The 21187-nt window shown below is 51.7% G+C and overlaps 2 protein-coding genes across 2 annotated transcripts in view; one reads left to right on the top strand and one right to left on the bottom strand.

Annotated features, from left to right (window-relative positions):
• Window positions 1-21187, bottom strand: part of LOC137463085 (complement factor D-like) — an 85953-nt gene that overhangs the window by 39561 nt on the left and 25205 nt on the right. The gene's annotated exons all lie outside the window — the stretch shown is intronic.
• Window positions 240-20810, top strand: LOC137463081 (uncharacterized protein KIAA1958 homolog). Its single transcript, XM_068174014.1, has 6 exons — window positions 240-327; window positions 9800-9880; window positions 15616-15700; window positions 15903-17070; window positions 18616-20018; window positions 20642-20810. The coding sequence occupies exons 3-5, from the start codon at window positions 15698-15700 to the stop codon at window positions 19458-19460; spliced, it is 2016 nt and encodes a 671-aa protein (XP_068030115.1). The 5' UTR covers window positions 240-327; window positions 9800-9880; window positions 15616-15697; the 3' UTR covers window positions 19461-20018; window positions 20642-20810.

Here is a 21187-nt window from a genome sequence, read left to right as displayed (position 1 = left end):
ATGAGGCCCAGAGGCGCCATCTTGATTGGGGGCAGGGCATCGGAGGCGCGGCGTTGGGCGCCATCTTGGGTACGGGCAAGCGGGTCCCCCGCGTGCGCGTTGCGCGGGCCGGGGCCGCGCGGGCGGCTCGGCCGCGCCGCCATGTTGGGGGCGGGCAGGGAAGCCACGCGCCGCCGCCATCCCGTGTGAGGGGCGTCCGCCCGCGGCGCTCCTCGGGGTTCGCGCAGGGCTTAAAGTACAGGAGTGTGTGTGATCGCAGTTAATGTCTTAAGGATAAAGATTACCAGAGAGTGAGAGAGAGAGAGAGAGAGAGAGAGATCTCGTGAGGTAAGACGTTAAACGTACCTGCCGGTCTGGGACTCAGGTACCGTTGGGACGTTTTGCTGCCCAGCTCTGTGGCCCATCAGGGGCACTTCAGTGCAGAATTAGATCGGCTTGTCTCACTCTTAATGTCGGTCATTGCCTGCAGGCCCCACTTGTGCAGGGATTCGTATGTATTCCGAGGATTTGGGGCTTGTCAAGCCTCTGGAAGATTGGCTTTGCAAGTGCTGGGCTACTTCTGGTGAATTTCAACCGACTGTGGTGGCGTTGTGTGAGATCCTTCTGTGGCTCCCGCAGGGTGACCCGGGCAAGCGTGCGGGTCTGTGCCCATGCCCGACCGTCGGGCACAGCTGGATCCTCCCCACCCCTGCTCCGTGGATGAAACTCTCTAAATGCAGTATTTGCTCCCTGGGGATTCCAGTGGCAGTTGCCCGTTCTCTGAGCCTCACTTGCCGTACCCCCACGGGGATTAATTGGTCCGTTTCTAGCTGATCTCTAGTTCTGTCCTCAGCCAGGCTCCTCTGCCCTGCCAGCTTTTCCAACCAGGGCTTTTCTGTGAATATATTTGGTAGTTTTGCCAAAGTACCTCTGCCAGTGATAACCTGGGCTGTGACATGGCTGTGTATGTGAGGGCTCAGAAAATTATTTTAAAAATAAGAGTGCAAATGAAATCCCTGGGCAGTGTTTCTGCTTTGTGTCAGGGAGCTCTGGCAGGTACAGACATGCATTTTGCATTCTCGTGGTTCTCTCAAGTGCAAACTTGACACGCGAGTAGGGAAGAGAAAAATCTGGAAGTGAAGTGGTCTGTTTTCTCCCAAACACGTGTTGCTGTGCTAGGTTCTCTGGCCAGAGCCCTCATTTCTTATTGGAGCAGTGCTCAGGGGTTTCAGTGGCCAGGGTCAGACATTGCCTGCCTGCCTCACTCTTGTCACCTTCTGTGAAATGCAGGAGCTTCCCTTGGGCTTGGGTGTTTCCAGGAGCTGAGAACTCTGATTCCCGAATCTTTGGGTTACTGGGCCTCCAGTTTGGCCCATGTGGAGTTTAAAACTGAGGAAAAGTGTGTTGTGACCTATTGCTGAGGGCAATTAAACCCATCTGAAACCACTGGCTCCTGCATATGAAAGGCTCAGCTGCTGCCTCAGATAAGAGATTTACAACTTCGATGAGGCAAAGAATGGGAAAATGATGAGATTATAGATCCACTGTAGCTGAGAGCCAGAGAGATAAAGTGATGTGATCAAAGAGAGCAGGAATTTAGCTGCCAACACAAGCTCCCTGTCTCCCTTGAACTGTGCCTGGTTTAAGGTGTATTTCCCATGGAGGTGTTTCTTCCATAAGTAAGGAATCCCTTGATGTTAGAGGATGCTGTGGAGATAGAATCAGTTGTTTTGTTGGTTTTTTTTTTTTTTCAATGTGGGGTATTTCTGTACCCTAAGGAAGAGTACCCTGAGCACCCCACAACGACTGAAAACATTCATTAACACTCATCACTGATCACAGGCCGGGCCAGGGTCTGATTTTCTAGTTGCTGCTGAGTTTATGGCATGTGCAGGTATTCCAGGTGCTTTTCAGGTATGTTTGGCAGAGTAAACAGGTAAATTCCACCACAGGATTCCTGATTTCCAAAGGCCTTTCCTTTGCAGGTTTGGTCTGACTTGAAAGCCTCTTTAAGGTTTGTGCAAGCTCACCCTGATTTTCCACAGTTCTTGCAGAAATGATGATTGAGCAACATTTTATCAGCCATTTTCCTGCAATAGGAAGATAATTTTTTAGACAACATCTGTTCAGGTACTATGGGACTACAAGTGACTAGTGACACTGTTGTGGTTTTCTCAGGGCCAAAGGGGAAAATACTTTTAAGAACAAATTTAAGCTTGATATGAAAACACAGCGGGGAGCAGGACCAGCCCCTGTGTGTCCTTGTGTTTGTTTTGAAAAACAAACCCAGATGAAAATGACCATATGAAAAAAAATAGGAGGGCAAAGGGAAAAAAAAAAGAATCAGCTTCTTTTGTATGATCCTACAGCAGTGTCCCACGTCCCACCCTGGTTCTGGCTCTGGTTCCTCTGGCCGGGAAGGGCTCTGGGGCACACCCAGCTTATTCCCTTTTTGAACCCTTCCTGCATGTGTTATCTTTTGGCATTTAATTCACCAGCAGGGAAGAAAAACTCTGAAACAAAACCGACCCTTTCCTGCCTGTTCCTTTTGTATTGTTACACAGCTCCCCAGCCCGTGTGGGGTCATGGACGCTTCTCTTTTCAACTGTGTCCTTCACAAACTGGCAAAACTCTTCCCCTTCTCCTTCCTCTTCCACCCAACGTTTCTGCCAGCAGTTTGAAAACCAAAAACAGGGGCCCAGTTCATGAGCCCAAACACTGGGGCACACTGGATGCTGCTGCCAGCGAGTTGTTTTCCTGGAAGTTCCTCTCCTGCCTCATTATTCCCATCAAGGCCCTAAACCAGGGAAGTCTCACAGAAACCAGGGAGCAGGCGGTGTCTCCAATCCTTCTGCTTCTCTCTGTGGCTTTTATTTATTTTCAACCCCTCTCAGCGAACACGGCGGTTTTATTTCAAAGCGTATTGGCAGCTTCAGCAGCATCTCATGGTGCCAGAACATTCTTCAGTGCATCGTTCATGATGCCACATCACCGCTCTGGGAATGGTTAGTGCAGGGCGGGCGGAGCAGGAGCACAATCCCTGCAGGGTTTGTCAGTCCAGCAGACACGTCTGGCTCTGACCCACGGCCTCCCCTCCTCGTGCCTGAGAGAAGGGACCAGGAGAGGGACCCAAAGTGCCTCTGCAGCTGGGGTGCTTGGAGGAGGAGGGGTGGGAGAGCTGGCTGTGTTAGTTCCAGCATCTGGGAGAGGTGCAGCTCATACCTGCACACACGTGGCTTTCCGAGCAGGACACAGCATGAATGAGGGGAGTGATTCTTCCATTGATCTACGAGAGTTCGGCAGTGTGGAGTGCTATCAAAGAGTGTTCTGACTGGTAGTTGATAAATAAATGGGTTTGGAATTGAGCTTAATGTGCTGTCAGTAATAAAAAGAAGTGTTCTTGGAGACTGATTTTTTTACAAGGACCTGGACAAGGGGGAATGACTCCGTGATTCTGTGATTCCTAACCTGTGTATGAGCTCCCTGAGCGGGGTGTCTGTGACAGCTCTGCCACCACAGCAGCGTGAGGCCTCCTGTGCAGGGCCAGAGCTGAGCAGGTGAGAAATGCTCTGCAAGGCAAGAGAACTGCACCTGGGCATTGTTTGTGTTGCCATTGCACACCCTGAGTCCACTTTCTACAGCTGTGGGTATTTCATGCTGCAAGCACCTACATGAACTTCGAATTTGAAGGAGAATCACAAGAGCTCACATTTTACATCTTTCCTTCTTTTTAATTCACGACACAAGAGACTTCTCTGTATTTCTCCATGTTATTTCAGCACTTCCCTGTCCCCACGGCTCCTCCCGATGCTCTGGGGTGACTCATTTCCTGTGTGGGACGAAGCAGCCATTTCCTGGCTGTTCAACACAACAGTTTTTTCCCTCCTAGTTGGGGTTAGAGTGCTGAAGATTAGGCTATGGTTTGATGAATCTCTTGATTAATCTGTGGCCTGATTATACCCCCTGCAACTCATCCCAGAGCTGCTGCTCTTCCCCAGAAGTCACCTGGCAGCACCTGGGGCTCATGGCTGCCCCTGCTCTCCTGGGCACCAGGGTCCCTGATTTGGACTCTCACCTTAAATTCATCACTCTAACAGTGCCATCCTTCCAGTTACTGCAAACCAGATTTTCTCTTCATTCAACCCATTTCAGCTCATAATAAACAAGATTTTGAAAAAGCACCACAAGGCAAAGCCACTGATCTCACAGCACAGGTCAAAGCCAGAAATTTTGATTTATCCCCTAAGTGCTACCAAAGTTGCTTATTGTCATTTGAGAAATCCAGATAAAACCTGTGCTGTGTTAGACACAAGCTATCAGAAGGCTGGGTTGGTTCCTATATTGATTCTGTGCCCATCATTCCAGTTCTTCCCTCCAACCTGTGCTCCTAATTTCCTGAGCCACTTCTTATTCCCATCCCGTGCTGTGGCGAACCTGTGCACAGCTCTTGGAGCTCAGACATTGCCTGGCCATTGGAATGCCAGCCTGAGGTGTCACAGCACTTTCAGCAGATTTTTACTACTGGATTTTCAATTTTTCTTTTAATCTTATTGGAAAATTTGGACTCATCAGCCTGCCATAGACCTGGAATGTTGGGGAAGAAACCCCCCACACAGTAGGGATGCTGCCCTGGAGTCTGAATGGAGCACATGTGGAGGGCTGAGCCCTGAATAATTCATACCTGCAATGATTTATTCATGCCCAAAGCTGGATACCTCCCTGTGACTTTCCATTATCTCAAAGAGAAGGTGGGTTCCGATTCCATTCCACTGTCCCCAGCCTGGTGCCAGCTCCTGTGCTGAACTGACATCTCTGCTCAGCACAAACAGGCAACTCCCGCCCTTCAGTGCCACAGCCGTGGCCCCTGACACCCAAACTGAAATGTAGGGACAGGTCCTTACACATTTTTCAGAAAGGACAGTGAGTGAGCAAGCAGGTAAAGCTCTTTTCCACGGATACACAAGGAAAGTGAGACCCTGAGGTCACGATGCTTGCATGACAAAAGGTCACTTTCTGAGCATGGAAAGCAGACAGGCCCTGACTTGGTGATGTGACACCATCGAGCTGAGCTCACTCTCCACCAGAAATTGCAGTGTTTTCCACTGTAAAGTTACAGATTCAGACAGAGTTGATGCCACATTGCAGGATGCTTTTCTGCCTTTCCAGAAACCTTGCAAGAAAGCCTGGACGAAGAGAGCAGCAGCACAGGCTCATCTTTCCTGCCTCCTGTGTGCTTTCAGAAAATACCATCAGGAGAGTTTTACAGGGCCACGCTCTGAGTTCCTGACCTGGGGGAGGATTCTGCAAGACATTCAAATTCCGTCTGTCTAGAAAGGCTGAAAGATGATCCAGTGTTTCAGAGAGTCTCCAGACCCCCAGGCAGCGCTGCTCCTCACTGTCTGGTGTGAAATTTCCTAATAGTTTAACCTGGAATCCTGACTTTTTTTGTCCTTGAAATAGGCTCTGCATCAGCATAATTAAAAACGTCAAAGAGGCTTGAGAGCCTCTCCAAGTTGCTAAAAATGAATGTGAATTTCCTCCCTGCAGCCTCACTCCTCTCTCCCTTGCTCTGGCCTCAGCTTTTCTGAGTGCCTGGTTCCAGCCCCTCAGCATAGTTTGCATTCCACTGCCAAGAATGAACATTTATTTATACAAACAACCCTTCTTCCAAGCACATCTCCAGCTATCCCAGGGCAGGGAAGTAAATGCCATTGCTCATCTATCCATAGCTCCAGCTCTGCATTTCCTTCTTGCTTTAGTCAGGGGTTTGTTTGCAGAGAGAGCTGAGTGCCATTCTGTTGCTTCCTTTCTGCTGCCATTTTGGCCTGAGAAGCTCCTTCCCTTCCTTACAATGATTTGGTTTTGTGATCATTTTAAGGATAATGCCAATTTCCTGATCAGCCTCTCAAGGGGGCTCAGTGGCTCAGCAACAATTTCCAGAGCTGGAACCTGAGGGGCTCTGCAGGACTTTGAGAGTACTCAGCCCCCCAGATCTGCTTCTCTCCCAGCACACTATGACCTGGTGTTCCCAGTCTGGGCCACTGTGCTTTACTGGTTCTCCCAGCAGTGCGGGTGGAGCTCAGAGGGAAGTGGAGCAGCTGCTCCCAGATGAGCAGTGCTGCAGGGCAGAGGGGAGGCAGGTGCAGCTCATGCATTATTGCTGCAGCGTCTCCATGTCTCCATCGCTCACCTGCCAGGCTCTGTGATTGTTCCTGAAACCTTAGCTCTGCCCCTCTGTCCACAGGTGTCTCCTGTTGCATCTGCCATTCAAATGGATATGGCACAGATGCCAGATGATTCCAGACAGGAGAATGTCACAGTCTGAGCACAGGTCATTTAAATGAAAAAGGGCCCTGACAGAGAGGCACCTGCAGAGCATCTAGGGATGCTCCCTCGGGTGTGGAGCCTGCCTGCTGCTTGCTCCCTGCTCTGAACACAGGATTTTACAGGTAGAAATCGCAGCAACATTTGAAGAGGTGTCCACAGTATAAAGTGTGTGTGTCCCCAGAGCACACAAGTCACACAGGTATGTGTGCCCCCACCTCAGTCACGTGGATCACATAGGTGTGTACAGCCCAGTACTGCCCATGTGTTCCTCCATGTTTGTGTCTGCAGTCCCTAATCTGTGCTGTGGTTCCCCTGGAGCTGAGGGGGACACGAGAGACTCCAAAGGCTGAAGGAACAAGATGACAAGAGGGATTGCCCAAATTCTGCTCCCCCCCCCCCCCAAATCCTGTATTTTGGTGCCACACATGGCCAGTCAGAAGCCTCAGCTGTGCAGCTTGTTTCCACACTGAGTCAAGAACAAAGATGTCCAAACACCGCCAGCTCAGAGAGGATGGGTACAGCCATGCTCTGTGCCCAGAGAGGATGGGTACAGCCATGCTCTGTGCCCAGAGAGGATGGGGATAGCCATGTTCTGTTCCCGGAGAGGATGGGGACAGCCATGCTCTGTGCCCAGAGAGGATGGGGATAGCCATGTTCTGTTCCCGGAGAGGATGGGTACAGCCATGCTCTGTGCCCGGAGAGGATGGGGACAGCCATGCTCTGTGCCCGGAGAGGATGGGTACAGCCATGCTCTGTGCCCGGAGAGGATGGGTACAGCCATGCTCTGTGCCCAGAGAGGATGGGGATAGCCATGTTCTGTTCCCGGAGAGGATGGGGACAGCCATGCTCTGTGCCCAGAGAGGATGGGGATAGCCATGTTCTGTTCCCGGAGAGGATGGGTACAGCCATGCTCTGTGCCCGGAGAGGATGGGGACAGCCATGCTCTGTGCCCGGAGAGGATGGGTACAGCCATGCTCTGTGCCCGGAGAGGATGGGTACAGCCATGCTCTGTGCCCGGAGAGGATGGGTACAGCCATGCTCTGTGTCCGGAGAGGATGGGTACAGCCATGCTCTGTGTCCGGAGAGGATGGGTACAGCCATGCTCTGTGCCCGGAGAGGATGGGTACAGCCATGCTCTGTGCCCAGAGAGGATGGGGATAGCCATGTTCTGTTCCCGGAGAGGATGGGGACAGCCATGCTCTGTGCCCAGAGAGGATGGGGATAGCCATGTTCTGTTCCCGGAGAGGATGGGTACAGCCATGCTCTGTGCCCGGAGAGGATGGGGACAGCCATGCTCTGTGCCCGGAGAGGATGGGTACAGCCATGCTCTGTGCCCGGAGAGGATGGGTACAGCCATGCTCTGTGCCCGGAGAGGATGGGTACAGCCATGCTCTGTGTCCAGAGAGGATGGGTACAGCCATGCTCTGTGTCCGGAGAGGATGGGTACAGCCATGCTCTGTGTCCGGAGAGGATGGGTACAGCCATGCTCTGTGCCCGGAGAGGATGGGTACAGCCATGCTCTGTGCCCAGAGAGGATGGGTACAGCCATGCTCTGTGCCCAGAGAGGATGGGTACAGCCATGCTCTGTGCCCGGAGAGGATGGGGATAGCCATGCTCTGTGTCCAGAGAGGATGGGTACAGCCATGCTCTGTGTCCAGAGAGGATGGGTACAGCCATGCTCTGTGCCCAGAGAGGATGGGTACAGCCATGCTCTGTGCCCAGAGAGGATGGGGATAGCCATGCTCTGTGTCCAGAGAGGATGGGTACAGCCATGCTCTGTGCCCAGAGAGGATGGGGACAGCCATGTTCTGTTCCCAGAGAGGATGGGGACAGCCATGCTCTGTGCCCGCCCGTGAGCCCCATTGTCATCCCAGCCAAGATCGACATCATTTCCCCAGGGCTGCAGCTCTATTAAACACAAAGCTTCAAATTATTTCCTACTTGGATCAAAGATGTGTTTGTTCCAGTGGCACTTAAGTTTAAAAGGCAGTGCTGGGGATGAATGAAAGCTTCCCAGAGGCAGCTGCTGTGGCTCAGTTGGTTTGTCAGTGCTGTAGTTATGCTGTGGGCATCTCATGGTGGCCAGCCCATATGTTCCTGAAGGATGTTGTGCGGGGGAACAGCTCAGGGAAGCCTTTGCTCTATGGTAAGGGGCTTTTGCTTTCATGGTGTGAAAGTTTGCTCATGCTTCAGATGGTGAAAGTGTTCAGGAATCTCACATTCTGATTCCAGACTCAAAGCCAGAGCACTCTGGATCAAACTGGGTGCAAGTGCATGAAGACTCACATTGGCCTATGTGCAGAACCATGGAATTGGTGGTTTGATTGTAGTCTGGGGTCTGGGTGAGCAACCTGCTCCCTAAATGCCGTCTTCTGGTCTGGATTGTACAGCAGATGCTCCCTGTGACAGACAGGAGGTGAAGGAAGCCCTCTGGAGTATGAAACGAACCATTAAAAGAACATGAAGGCAGGAACATGCAGCTTGTGAAGTCAGGGAGAACTGAGAACACTAGTGATGCCAAAGGAACAAAAGAAACTCAATATCCTTTAGAAGTTTTAATATTTAATTGGTGAGCTCTCTGATACCAGGGCAGTGAGTGTGGCAGGCAATGACAGGGGCCCGTGCAGGGGGTGTCTCATGGGGCCCCAGCATCCTCAAAACACAGGCACAGGGGTTCCTTGTGGGCAGAACCATCAGTGCTGTGTGCAGCTCCCTGCTCTGCACCACAGCACTGAATTCCTGGTTTTGGGTAAAACCAGCATCACCACGGCCCAAAAGAGACTCCCACTGCCTGGCAACAGGTCTGGAAGTTGGGGATGTATCGGTCCTGGCTCCCTCCTGTGCAGGTACTGCCTGCACCTTCAGTCAGAGGAGCATTTCCATGAACTCACTCACTCTCCCTGTGGAGCTAAGTTCCCTCCAGAGGGGCAGTTCAGGTACATTTTCTTACTTGAAGGTCAGGGCACAAAAATACATGATAATACTTTATTTATTGAGAAAATACTTTGTTCCATAGTGCAAGATGACAAGTTCCTTCTGCAGCAGGTGGAAGTCAGTTCTCAGAATCCTTCCCTCAGGAGCACTTTCAGCTGAGAACTCCAGATCCAAACCACCCATTGGCTCTGGTTTCTCTGGAATCTGTTGAGTGGAGTTGCTTGGTTTGCTCCTCCTCATGCTCTGGGCAGGGTGTTATGGCTGCAGCTCTCCTGGATCCAAGGCCAAGTGTGTGTTTCTTGTCCAAAGCATCATCCAGCTGTGCGGTTTTCATCCCTAAGGCTCAGCTGTCCTCTCGAGGAGTGGGGGACAGCAATGGGGAGCCACTCTCCAGATCCTGCCAATCTTGGCTGCTACCCCAGGTGGCCACTCAGAGCCCAACAAAACTGAGGGCTCTCAGGGCAGAGAGCTTTGCTCGTGGCTTCCATCCCACCCCAGGGATTGGCAGGTTGCTCTGAGTTCCCTTTCCTAACAAACACCCGTCTCCCCTCTCTCCTAGGCTGCCCTGTGCCCTGGATGAGATCTTGTCCTTGGGCAGTGCTGTGCTCTGTGGGAGGCTGCCTGCCTGACCTTGGAGCAGGTAAGGGAGACAGGCACACATCAAAACAAGGACAGAGTAGAAAATTGAGCAGGAGCCAAGGCTCCAAAGGTGGGAGCCTCTGAGTCTCACAGATGGCATCACCAGGGATCATAAACAAATGCATCTGTTGGTGACCAAAATCCAACATCGGGGGGATGTGGCTCCTTTTGTGCTCCCCATGCCAGAGATCCAGCAGGGACTGGAACAAGCCCTCCCACAGCCAGGGAGCTTCCCCTTCCCTGCAAGGTACTTTGTTACTAACGCTGTTACCAACATTGTTTTTTCCTGCCTCCAGGAGCCATTTCCCATCACGTCCCAGCAAACCTCTGTAAACACCTGGGGTGCAGAAACAAACATGAGCCTGGTGCTGGTGACACTGAGTCCTGCACCCCAGGCTGAGTCACCTCATCTTCAGAGGCTTTAGACAGGGGTGGGATGGAGCTGAGGTGTCAGTCACTAAAGATGGTTTGTATTGCAAAAGAAGTGGGTTAGCATGTCCCATTGTGAACAATTACATCTAATTACAAGTCACAATAATTTATTTAATAACAAATTGCTGCCACACTCCAGCCAGAGCGTGCTGGGGGAACACGTGAGCTCCGGTCTGTGGGCAGGTGGGACAGCAGGGGAGAGGGTCTGGCTCAGCTCAGGGAGGGGCAGGTGCCAGGCCCCAAAACCGGGGTAAAACTCTGGGTGTTGTGTCCTGTTCCCAGCAGTGGTGTGTGGGTTTGGATTAGGTTGGATCGGTTTGGTTCAGTTTAGCAGATAGTTGACGAAACACCTTGTGTCATACGATGATTTTAGTTAAACTTTAAAAGGCTGCTCAGAAATGTAAAAAACCTCAACAAACTTCCTGACAATTAAATGAAGCAGGATTTGCGCCCTCCCCTCGCCAGCCCCAGCTGTTCGCTTTGGCTGTTTGGTACCGGTGGAGCAGCACCGACCGAGCCCGGCCCGGGGACTCGCTTCTCTCGGCCCTGCCGCACCGGTGCGGGCTCTGCCTGCGGCGCTCCGGTTCCCGGCAGCACCCGGCGGGGCCGGGGCGAGCACCGGGGGCTGAGCGCCCCCTGCCGGTACCGGGGCCGAGCGCCCTCCGCCGGTACCGGAGCCGAGCTCCCCCTGCCGGTACCGGGCGGCTGCGGCCGCGGGGAGCAGGAACAAGAGGGTTCCCGTTCCACGTCGTTCCCGGGTGATTGGCGAGCCCGGCGCGCTCAAACACGGCTGTACCGGGAGGACCAAAGGTGCTCGTGCAGCGGGAGGTACCGGAGCCACCCGGTGCCCGGCGCTTGGCGACAAACCCCGAGAGCAGCGGGTGAAGCAGCGATGCTCCTGCACGGGCCTTCTGGTCCCCAGCAGCTGGTGGGCCGGGTGAGGGGACAGATCACTGTCGCACGACCAGCGACCAGCGGTGGGGGACATGTCAATCGCCATGGCTGGGCTGTGCTGGTCACGTCCGGGTGCTTATGTGCCACAGTTTGCACATGGAATCGTGGGGCCAGTCCAGCCAGCTGTCCCCAGGGCACTGGCACAGGTGTGAGGTGCCCCCAGACTCCACCTTGACCACTGTGTCAGTGACGCTGCAGCATTTCCTGCCCAGGTCACAGATTTGGCCATTGCTGATTGCAGCTTTCCAACTTCCTCCTGGGAAATTCAATATGAGCTCCTATTAATAGAAGTTCATGGTTTCCAATGAATTTTTTCCTTCACTCAGGCTGGTTTGGTGGCTGATCCCTGTTGGTGGCCCAGGCAGTGTCGTGCCAGCTGCCCGTGGCTTTTATTAGCATTTTTCAGAGGCCTTGATTTAGTGCTCACAGTTGCATCCCAGGCCAGTGGCTCCGGAACGCAGCCCCTCAGGAGCAGAGATAATTAGAACTCAGGGAAAAAGTGGTGTCCGAGTCTTTGAACAAAAAAGGTCTTGTTTAAGGAATGTGGTGCTGGAGGCCAGTGTTTGCCAGCAGGGTCTGTCTCCAGCTTGGAGCTGGTGCCTGCAGTCAGATCCTGCCTCCCACAGACACTCCGGGTGGGATTTTCTGGGAGCAGCTCTCAAAATGGAGGCATGGTGCCCTGTAGCAAGTACAGGATGTATCCTGGGAATTGTATTTCTGCAAACAGGGCAGGAGGGGCTGGGGAAGGATGTGGGGAAGCAGGAAGAGAGCTGAAGAGGTGCTCAGAAGATTCTTGTACAGGGCAGATGAGGAGGGAAACAAACAACGCAGAGAACAGGAAAACCGATGTGCTAGGAAATGATGGATCCATCCCCCGGGCTCCTGCTAAGGAGGGTGGGACGAGCTCCATGATTTCTGGCAGCCATGAGCTGCAGCTGCTCCACTCAGCTCCTGTCCTGCAGCCAGATGTGTTTGAGTGCAGCTTCAGCCCTTCCTTCCCTGACACAGCCCCAGCAGTGCCTCCATGCTCTGGCAATGCCGCACACGTGTGTTTGGGGGCTGTCCCAGGTCCCCTCAGCTCCAGGCAGGGTTTCCCAAGGGAGTGGGGAAGGGGGCAGGAGTCAAGTTTAAGCACTGCTGTTCTGTATCCTGTTGTTTTCCTACCAGGATTGTTGCAGTTTCCTGCACTGTCTTATCTGGAGCGGGGAAATCAGCGCTCTCCAGTTCTCCGGCTCTGTGCGTGTCCCAGGTTCTAATCTGCAAAACAGGCGTTGGAGCCCGTGAGAGGCACCAGCCAGGGCTGCCACAGGGCACTGGGACAAGGTCAGAGAGGGCAAAGGGCTTTTAGTGCCTCCAAATTAGTGTCTTTATGTAGTGCTCCTGTTTGCACAAGGGGTTCAGGCCTTCAGCACAACTGGGAGGGGGAGAGAGGAAGATCCCAGTGGTGAAATTCTCAGGTCACTCTGTGTCTGACAGACCTTACAGGAGGATAAATCTCAGAAAGTGCTGAGTTTGCTTCCCCCCCACCAAGGACTCAAAGGACACACATAAAGTCTTAAAACCGAAAAAAGCATTTCCGTGTTTCAGTCAGCCCAAAGTTCAGTCTCCCCTGAAGTGCTGGAGGCTCTTGTGAAATTACCTGGCCACATTTTCTGGAATACAGAGGTGAAATCAGCACCCACAGCACTGAGGCCTGGAAAGCTGTGCAGAGCAGGGCCTGAGAAAGCCAAACCTTGTAGATAAAAAAAAAGGGAACCCCCCCAAAAAAAACCAACCAAAAAACCCCACAAAAAAAAAAAAACCTTTTTTTTTTTTTTCCCAAGAGGGAGACTGAACTCACCTAGCTGTAGGTTTTAGCAGTAGACTGAATTCCCTGTGGGTTAAAAAAAATTAAAATCCTTTACTGTACAGCTCTGGAATGTCCTGTTTTCCTGCAGAAAGGTGTGGGTCCTGTACACAGTGTCCATTATCAGATGGGAGCCTCTCCTGGAAAGAGGATTAACCCACAACATCACTCCCAGCCACACAGACACTGAATCAGGCACAAGGCTTCAAAACAAACCTCAGCCCCAAACTCTAAGCCCAGACTCTTCTTCACAGGGGTCCCAGGTAAAAACTGTGGCAATGATCAGGGTGGATTTTTATTATTCAAAGGGAAGACACATACGCCAGTTCAGCCTTTGGGGGAAGGACAGTGGTCATTTTTCTCACTCAGCTGTGACTGTGAATCCAGACTGATTCCACTTGCCATTCCTTTGAGGGAATCTCAGCTGCTGGAAGTCTGAAGGCTACAGCAGCCTAAGGGGTCTGTAGCTGAGCACCAGAGCCAGTGCTGGCAACTAAATAGCAAGACAAAAAAAAAGGCTTTTCTTTCAAAGAGATCAGGAAGAGGAAGACATGTGCTTGGAGATAAGGAAAGATAAAAGCATTCCATTTGCAGAGGCCTGTGATAGGGATCAAGATGTTCATCTGCCAAGTCAGTAATTTTGTGGCCTATGACCATGCGGAGCTTCCGTTCCTGTTACCTTTTCCCACACTGACTGAAGGCACCAGATTGTTGGCATGGAAGTTCCTTTGAGTCTGTCTTAATGGCTCAGCCCTTTTGGGGAATTGCACAGGCTGAACTTGAAGATAAAACTCTCTTTTGCTTCAGGAGGGAAAATGGTTCTTCCCCAAGTTCAGCTTGTAGGGGCTCAGTGGGAGCAGGCTGTGAACTCCCTGGCCTGGGGAGGTGGGAACAGGTCAAACACCTCTGGGGAGAAGCTTGGGCAGAGCCTGTGAGGAGTCAGGGCAGCTGAAATGGCCATTGGAGATTACTCCCTGCCCTGTTTGCTGGGGTTCAGCAGGAGTGAGCTCACAGGAACAGTAGATCCCATACAAGGCCTTGATTAACATCAGGAGCTCAGATTGCATTTGCTGCTTCCAAAAAGGCTTTTATTGTCTGATTTTTTGTTAAAGCAGCAGCAGCAGATTTCAGTAAAAAATTCTCAGTAAATCCCGCCTTTGCACATTCCACGTGCTGGCACGTGCAACAGCCAAGCATTTGGGCTAAAATTATCTGTGCTATCATTAGGAAGGAACATATGGATTGATGGAACCTAAGTGCAGAAAGGAGCTGTGTGCTGTGCTGCAGGCTCACCCCAAAGGGAGCAGTTCCTGTGCCTCCTGATCAGTGTGACCTGTTCTCTTTGGACAGGAGAGCCAGTGTGTTGGGCTGGTGCTGGATGGGCACCAAAGGCACTGGACACCCAGGGCATTGGGCACTGAGGGCACTGGGCACAGCACTGCCACAGGGCCAGCACTCACAGCCATTCCTGCCCCTGTGCTGCTGGCTTCACCCTCAGCCAGCACCCTCAATTTGCACCTCAGCCAGCCTTCACCCTCACCCTCTGACTACCAGACTCCTGAGATAAATCCCTGTGGACAAGCACCATGTCCATGGATTGCAGAGCAGCCCTACAGCTGTCAGCTGGGATGGGCTTCTCCCATGTTGCCCAGCTCTCTGGGAGAGCAGGAGCCCCGGGGCTGGAGCTCCTGTGCCTGCTCAGGTGTGCTCAGGGGTGCTCAGGTGTGCTCACAGACTGCCAGCCAGGGCCTGTTCTCCCCAAGAGCTGTGTTCCATGTAGGCCAGAACTGCTCAAAAAACTGCTCAAAGAATCACTTTATACAAGGTTCTCGTGTCCAGCTTTTTCAGCCTTGCCTCTTTAACCATCACTAATTGCAAAACTTTTAATTAATCGTGGACTGAGATGCAAGTGTGCAGTGTCAGTGATGGCTCCTGGGCTGCCATGGTGCTGAGGGCATGCTGCATGTTCCCTGTGACACAGAAACAGGGATGACTTCCAGACTGCTGCATGGAGCCTTCCAAACAGATGGGAGAGTTTCAGATTTAGTCTCTAATATAAATACAAGTTGCATGTGCAAGTCCTTCAGTTGGGAAACTGCCTCTTGTTACTGTTTGCAAAGTCAAAGAATGTCAGGCTGAACCAGCCTCACTATTCCTTGTTCTCTCTCTGCAGTTCAGCACTTGGAGACACAGAGCTTGCCAACCCCTGAGCGCTGAAGGAATGGCTTGCAGAGTTCAGTTTGTAAAATTCTATTTTCAGTGTTTATATTTCGTTTCCGTTTTGTTGGTGTTGCAGAGGCTGATCCTGCAAATATTTACCCCAGTCAGGTTTTGTGTGTAGAGCTCCTGGGAGTGCAGTAGGAGCTCAGCCCGGGGAGGGCACAGGCCTGCAGTGGGCTGAGCATGGAGAAATTCAGTTGCATCTTCTGGTCAGGGTTTTTATATATATATATACTTATACACTTATCCATGTATATAGCACACGCATGTGATGATCCTTTCAGGTTCTGAGAGAGAAAGGCCATTCAAAGCATCACTTACTGATCCCCACCTGAGAGAAGGCTCAGTGAGACAGAAAGCAGCAGCATGGTGAGTGTTCTGTTACAGCATAAATGATAGCACAGACAAGAAAGAAAGAATAATTTGATTTTTAAAAGGAGTCCTGAGATGAGATTGCTGGTCTACAATTATTGCAGTGTTGGGGAGGGACAGAAACAGCCCCAGAACTGCTCTTGTCTGCACATCCTCTCTCACTCACACACTAAAGGTGTTCTCTCCAACACCTTTACAGAGTGAGAGCAGCAGTGACAGAAGGGGCGGCAGTACCAGTTCCCTTCAAGTGGATCTCTCCAACCTTGTGATCTGGGCGCACACTCATGGGACCATATGCAACCAGATCCCAGCCCTGGAATTTATGCAGAACACAGATCACGTGAGCAATGACAACGCTGTGCTGTGGATGTGCAGAGCTGGACATGCCTATCACTGGCACTGTGGGAAGTCACACAACAGAGGTGAAGAAGTGACTGAGGCTGTAGGAAGGAGAAAGAGGTTCCTGTCTTCTGAGTCTTTGGCAAGAGAATCCAGCTTTGAGGAAAAGAGGCTCAAGCTGACCCCATCACCTTTTGAGATGGATCAAGGAGATTCTGGGAGCACAGGGCCATGTGGCAGACACCAAGGGGTCACTGAGCAGAAGGCTGACAGTGCCTACACAATGAATAACGAGCCCAAGGGGAGTCAAAATAGCAGGAAACCCAAAACATTATTCTCTGCAGCAGAGCAGCACTTCTCAATGTCTGGTAATAGAGTCCAGACTGGCGAACAAGATGTGAAGTCCGAAAGTGACGACATACAGATCATCATCTCTGATGAAGAGCAGTATGAGGCAGATGAAGACAACCAAGGAGACAGAATCAGCCCAGATAATGTGTCAGAGCCATCTGCTGAGGAGTTGCAGATGCACCACTGCCAGAAGATGGCATTGCACCAGCCAACAGCCTCCCAAAAACCTGCCTTTGCCCCCACGGCAAAGCCACCCCTAGCCCGTGCCTACATTCTGGAGACTCCTGCCAGCAACTCAGAGGACCTGAGCAGGAACATCCTGAGGCTGGCTCCTTCCACTGCTGCAGGGCCCACAGCTGAAACTTCCACAGCAAGGAGCCTCCCGGGGTCCGCAGCACCAAAGGAATGTTTCAAACCCCTTCCTGTCCCCAGCACTGAAGCCAAGGCCCAGCTTGAATCACAGCCCTCGGTGATATTCTTTGAGCTCCAAGCCACTGCTGCTGTTCAGCAACATCTCCAGACGAGCCCTCAAGAGCGTGGCACACCGGGAACGGGCTCCAGTGAGAACAGTGGTGAGAAGGTGGATGAGGACAGCGAGACATCAGAATCTGGGCAGACACCTTGTTCTTCAGCCTTCTGGAGTCCAGAGAGCCATCCACCTGCAGCTTCAAATGGAGGTAAGACAGCGTGGAGTTCTGTGCCTGCAGGGGTATGGGGGTGTTCCATTAATCACTTTCCTAAAATATCCAAGGAGGGTGAGTTCACATCACTGCCAAGATCTGTACTGCAGCATCTAAGTAAATCTCTTGGATTTGGGGCACTCCTGTTTCTGCTCGAGGGGACTACAAAGCTCCCTGCCTAAAGAAATTGGTACTTCTGTGGGGAATGCCCTTCTCTGGGGTACCCAAAGGTGTTCTTGGCTGTGCCCCAGCCCCAACATCCCAATTTGACTGCTTTGGTCTTCCATTTTACCCAATACCAACACACAGTATGTTGGCTGTACTTGAGAGAGTCCCTGTGAGAAACTGGAGCTAGAGCAGGGAACTCAGTTCTCAAGAGAAGGAAACAAGAGGCAGTAACACAGAGAAATTGTGGCCAAAGCTCTGGCTGCACCAAGGCCAGTGGTAAAACCTCCCAGCCCTGGCAGTGGCAGCAGAGTGTCAGTCCTGGGTAGGAAATGCAGGACTCCACATACTGCTTTAGTCCTCTCAAGAATGAAGGTTTTTGTATGTGCTGTCCTGCAGCACAGGTGCCTGGGCATGTCCTTGCAAAGGGCAGGGGTTGCTGAGGCAGCAGTTGGGGTCTGCCTGGGATGTGCTTACAGCACCAGTGCTGGTCCTGAAAAGGCTTAGGAGTTGTTGTTCCTTGTGGAGCCATAACCACACAAACTGTCACAGTTGGGGTTTGGGAGCAGTATTTTACTATTTTCATAACTGACATCATGTGTCATGTGAAGGGATTGGGAATTCTTCTGGGAATGTCTGTAGTAGCTGTTTCTGCCAAGGTAACTGGCTCATGGCTCAGAGGAGGCCTCAGCATTATTGATTCATGAGCTGTTCCTCTCTGCACCTGGAGCAGTCAGTACAAAACAGGCCAAAACCCCAAACCAGTGAGACAGCCATCAGTCTTTTAGGATGACAACTAAGCCTGTAAAAAAGAACCTGGTGCAAAAAGGGGAATCTCTAGGTGTTGGCTCATGAGCCCTTTTCCATCACCCCATCCTCAGCCCTGGACGAGTCACAGGCGAGCAGATGGAGCTTTCCAGCAATCCAAAGAATTAATTTCTCATGCTACATTGAACTAGGTAGATGTGGTATTGCCATGGCAACTTGAGAGAGAGCCCAACTAGAATCCTGGCAATCCTTTAAACAAAATCATAGTACACTTTTACTCACCTGTTTGTTCTCCCTCACCATCCACTCCAACCTTTGGTTCATGCTGTTATTTCACAGTGAAAGGGAAATTTCCCTGTATGGCAGTGAGCAGGGCCAGCTGCCAAGGGAGAGGGAACACGAAGGAGCCCGACTTTCCCTGGAAATCTGGGCACTGCTGTCTTGTGGAAAACACAAATATGACCCACAGTTCTAGGGGAAGGGGTTTGGGAGAGTCCTGTCTTCTCTGAATGGCTTCCAGAAGGCAGGTAGACACTATTCTGTATCTCCTTGTGTTTTACTGATCTTTGTGGATTCTTCCTGTCCACAAAGCTGTGTCTTGTCTTTTAGATGTGCTGAAGAAGCAGGAGAAAAAGAAAAGCTCTACAACTGGAGACATAAAAGTGCTTGAAGAGTGGCTGAAGTTGCACCACCCCTCCGAGATGCGCAAGATCCACATGCTGCCTCCTGCAGAACTCGACCACTACCTGGTCTCGTTCTTCAGCTCTGCCAAGAAACAGAATGGCATGGATTTTTCTGCCAATTCCTTAAGCTTGTTCCGGTGCAACATCAACCGGTACCTCCAGGCCCACAACTACCAGTACAACATACTGAGAGGGCCAGAGTTCAGAGCCTCTCAGGAAATCTATAAATTAAAGTATTGGTACCTGTATCAAAAGAAGGAGGAAGGGTGGAATGTTGTGGAGAACCTGACAGATGAAGATGTGGAAAACCTTATTAAGAAGGGAATTTTAAGCAAGACAGACCCTCAGGGCTTGCTGCAGCTCATGTTCACCAACCTCATTAGGGGGTTTGGGGCAATCACCCACCACCAGGCCCACCAGCTGCACTGGGGACAGGTGGTGCTGAGGAAGACCAAAGGAGAGGTGGAGTACTTGGAGTGGAAGGATGATCTGAGTCCCAGGGGAAACGAAGGGAAGCTAAGCCCACAGCTCTTTGCCAAGCCTGAGTATCCAGAGAGCTGCCCGGTCGCCAGTTACAAGGAGTATGCCAGGAAGAGGCCACCAGACATGCTGGATGACAACCACCCTCTTTACCTGTCTCCCAAGTCAATGTGCTCCGTCTGGGACAAAGTGTGGTACAGCAGGAAGGCACTGTCAAACGCCAAAATTGATAAGATCTTGAAACTTATTACCCAGGAAGTCAAAGGAGCCGTAAGGAAGAGCAAGAGATAGGGGTGTCCCTTCAGCTTGGCCCCTTCAACCACTCCAAGGCTGCTCTAAAACACAATCCTACTGCAATATTTGGTGTCGGTGGAGAACAAACATCCTTCTGCTGGGCTTCACCTTGGCACTGAAGGTACCTACAGATCTGCAATGCCTTGACTTTCAGGGAAGTTCTTTTGTTGTTGTTTCTGTTACTGGAATTGATAATTCAGTGAGTTAATGAGAGTCTTCAGTTTCACATTTGCCAAACAAGTTAATGTTCTACCGCATGGTCAATGCTGTTAGAAACCACCACTGCTGATACAGAGAGGGCTTGGGGGTGGCAGAGCCTGGCCAGCAGCATCAGCCGCACCCACATTTTGAGGCTGACACCCCACACAGCTCAGGCTGGGGCACAGACCTGCGGAGAAGGATGAGCGACATGAGGAGAGTGATGACACTGCCAATCCCAACCTTGCAGGAACGCTTCTGACAAGGTTCAGGTCATTTCCCTTAGGGAAAGAGTCGTAGATTGAAGAAGTTGCGGCTGTTTTAAGAAGTTATTTAAAGTGTCTGACAATTGTTGCAGTGTGATGCTACCTTAGAAGTATTTGGGCTTATCCCAGGTGTGTCAATCACTCCGCCTTTCCCCACCCTGATCCCTGCTGAGCACTGTCTGTCACTCCTGGCATTCCAGCAGTGCATTTAGTGATTGCGTAGATTCAAAAGATGCCCTCTGCCCCCGGGGGGCATTGGGCCATCCAGGTGTCCTTTGTCCCTTGAGACCTCCTCTCCCATATCTGGTTGGTGGGCTCCCTATGCCTTCCCTCCTCCCCTCCCCCGGGTAAAAGGATGGACAACCACGCGGTCCAGGGAGTTTTGTTGGAGCTCAGAGGCCTGTGGGCCAGAATAAAAGCTCTGGATTAAAACCCTCCATCAGAACCGACTCCTTTCCTTCACCATAGCCTTAAAGCCTTTCCGGCAGAGGGAATCCTGAGGGAGCCGACCCTCTGCGAGAGGAAGCTCCATCCTGCTGCCACCGGAGCTCTGGCATGTCTGGACTTGTCTCCAGGTGCCCAGCTGCAACATCCAGCTAGCCAAAGGTGTCTCTGGGGTGAAACACCACAGTGGCTGCTATTTGGTTCAGCAGCAGGGCCAGACAAGCCAAGGCACATCCCGTCCTCAGTAACACCAATAGACAATGTTGGAAGGTTTTATGGTTAAGTGGTTTCCCTGGAGTGCAAAACACAACTCCACAAAAGCACTGGGAGGTGTCCTCAGCTCTGCTCAGCTGCCCCAGCACTGTTTAGTGCCTCTTACAGCTCGGTCAGGTTTTTGGTTGCATTGTTGGCAGAGCCAAACAAAAGAACCTTTAATTCAGTTCTGTGTGTGAAGAGGAGGTGATGCTTTCCTGGACCACTGGTGTGTTCCCTGTTGTGCTCAGTCTCCCCATCTCCCAGCCCAGTGGCACAGAGCTTTGGGCTCTTTAAAGCCCTGTGAGCCATTCCCATGGTGTCAAACAAAGCCTTGGGGGTCAAGCTCTTTGCCCCAGTTGGTCCCATTCAACCAACTGAACATCAGGAAGTAACTTAAGGACGTTTGAAGAGACAGAAAACCAGACAAACTCAGGTGCTGGAGGGCGCCTGCCGGCTCCTCTTGTGCTTTGGAGCACCGGTGGCATCACCATGACACCACGACTGAGCAGCTGTACCGAGGGTCCCGCTGCTCCCGGGTGACCCGGCCGTGGTCACACCTCT

Source organism: Anomalospiza imberbis, chromosome 27, assembly GCF_031753505.1.
Source record: "Anomalospiza imberbis isolate Cuckoo-Finch-1a 21T00152 chromosome 27, ASM3175350v1, whole genome shotgun sequence".
NCBI lineage: Eukaryota > Metazoa > Chordata > Aves > Passeriformes > Viduidae > Anomalospiza > Anomalospiza imberbis.
This window is presented reverse-complemented; position numbering and strand designations above follow the sequence as displayed.

Excerpts from the sequence above, each read along its gene's own strand:
- LOC137463081 (XM_068174014.1), top strand. Across the intron at positions 17,071-18,615 it reads ACCTGCAGCTTCAAATGGAG|ATGTGCTGAAGAAGCAGGAG; the intron begins GTAAGACAGCGT and ends CTTGTCTTTTAG.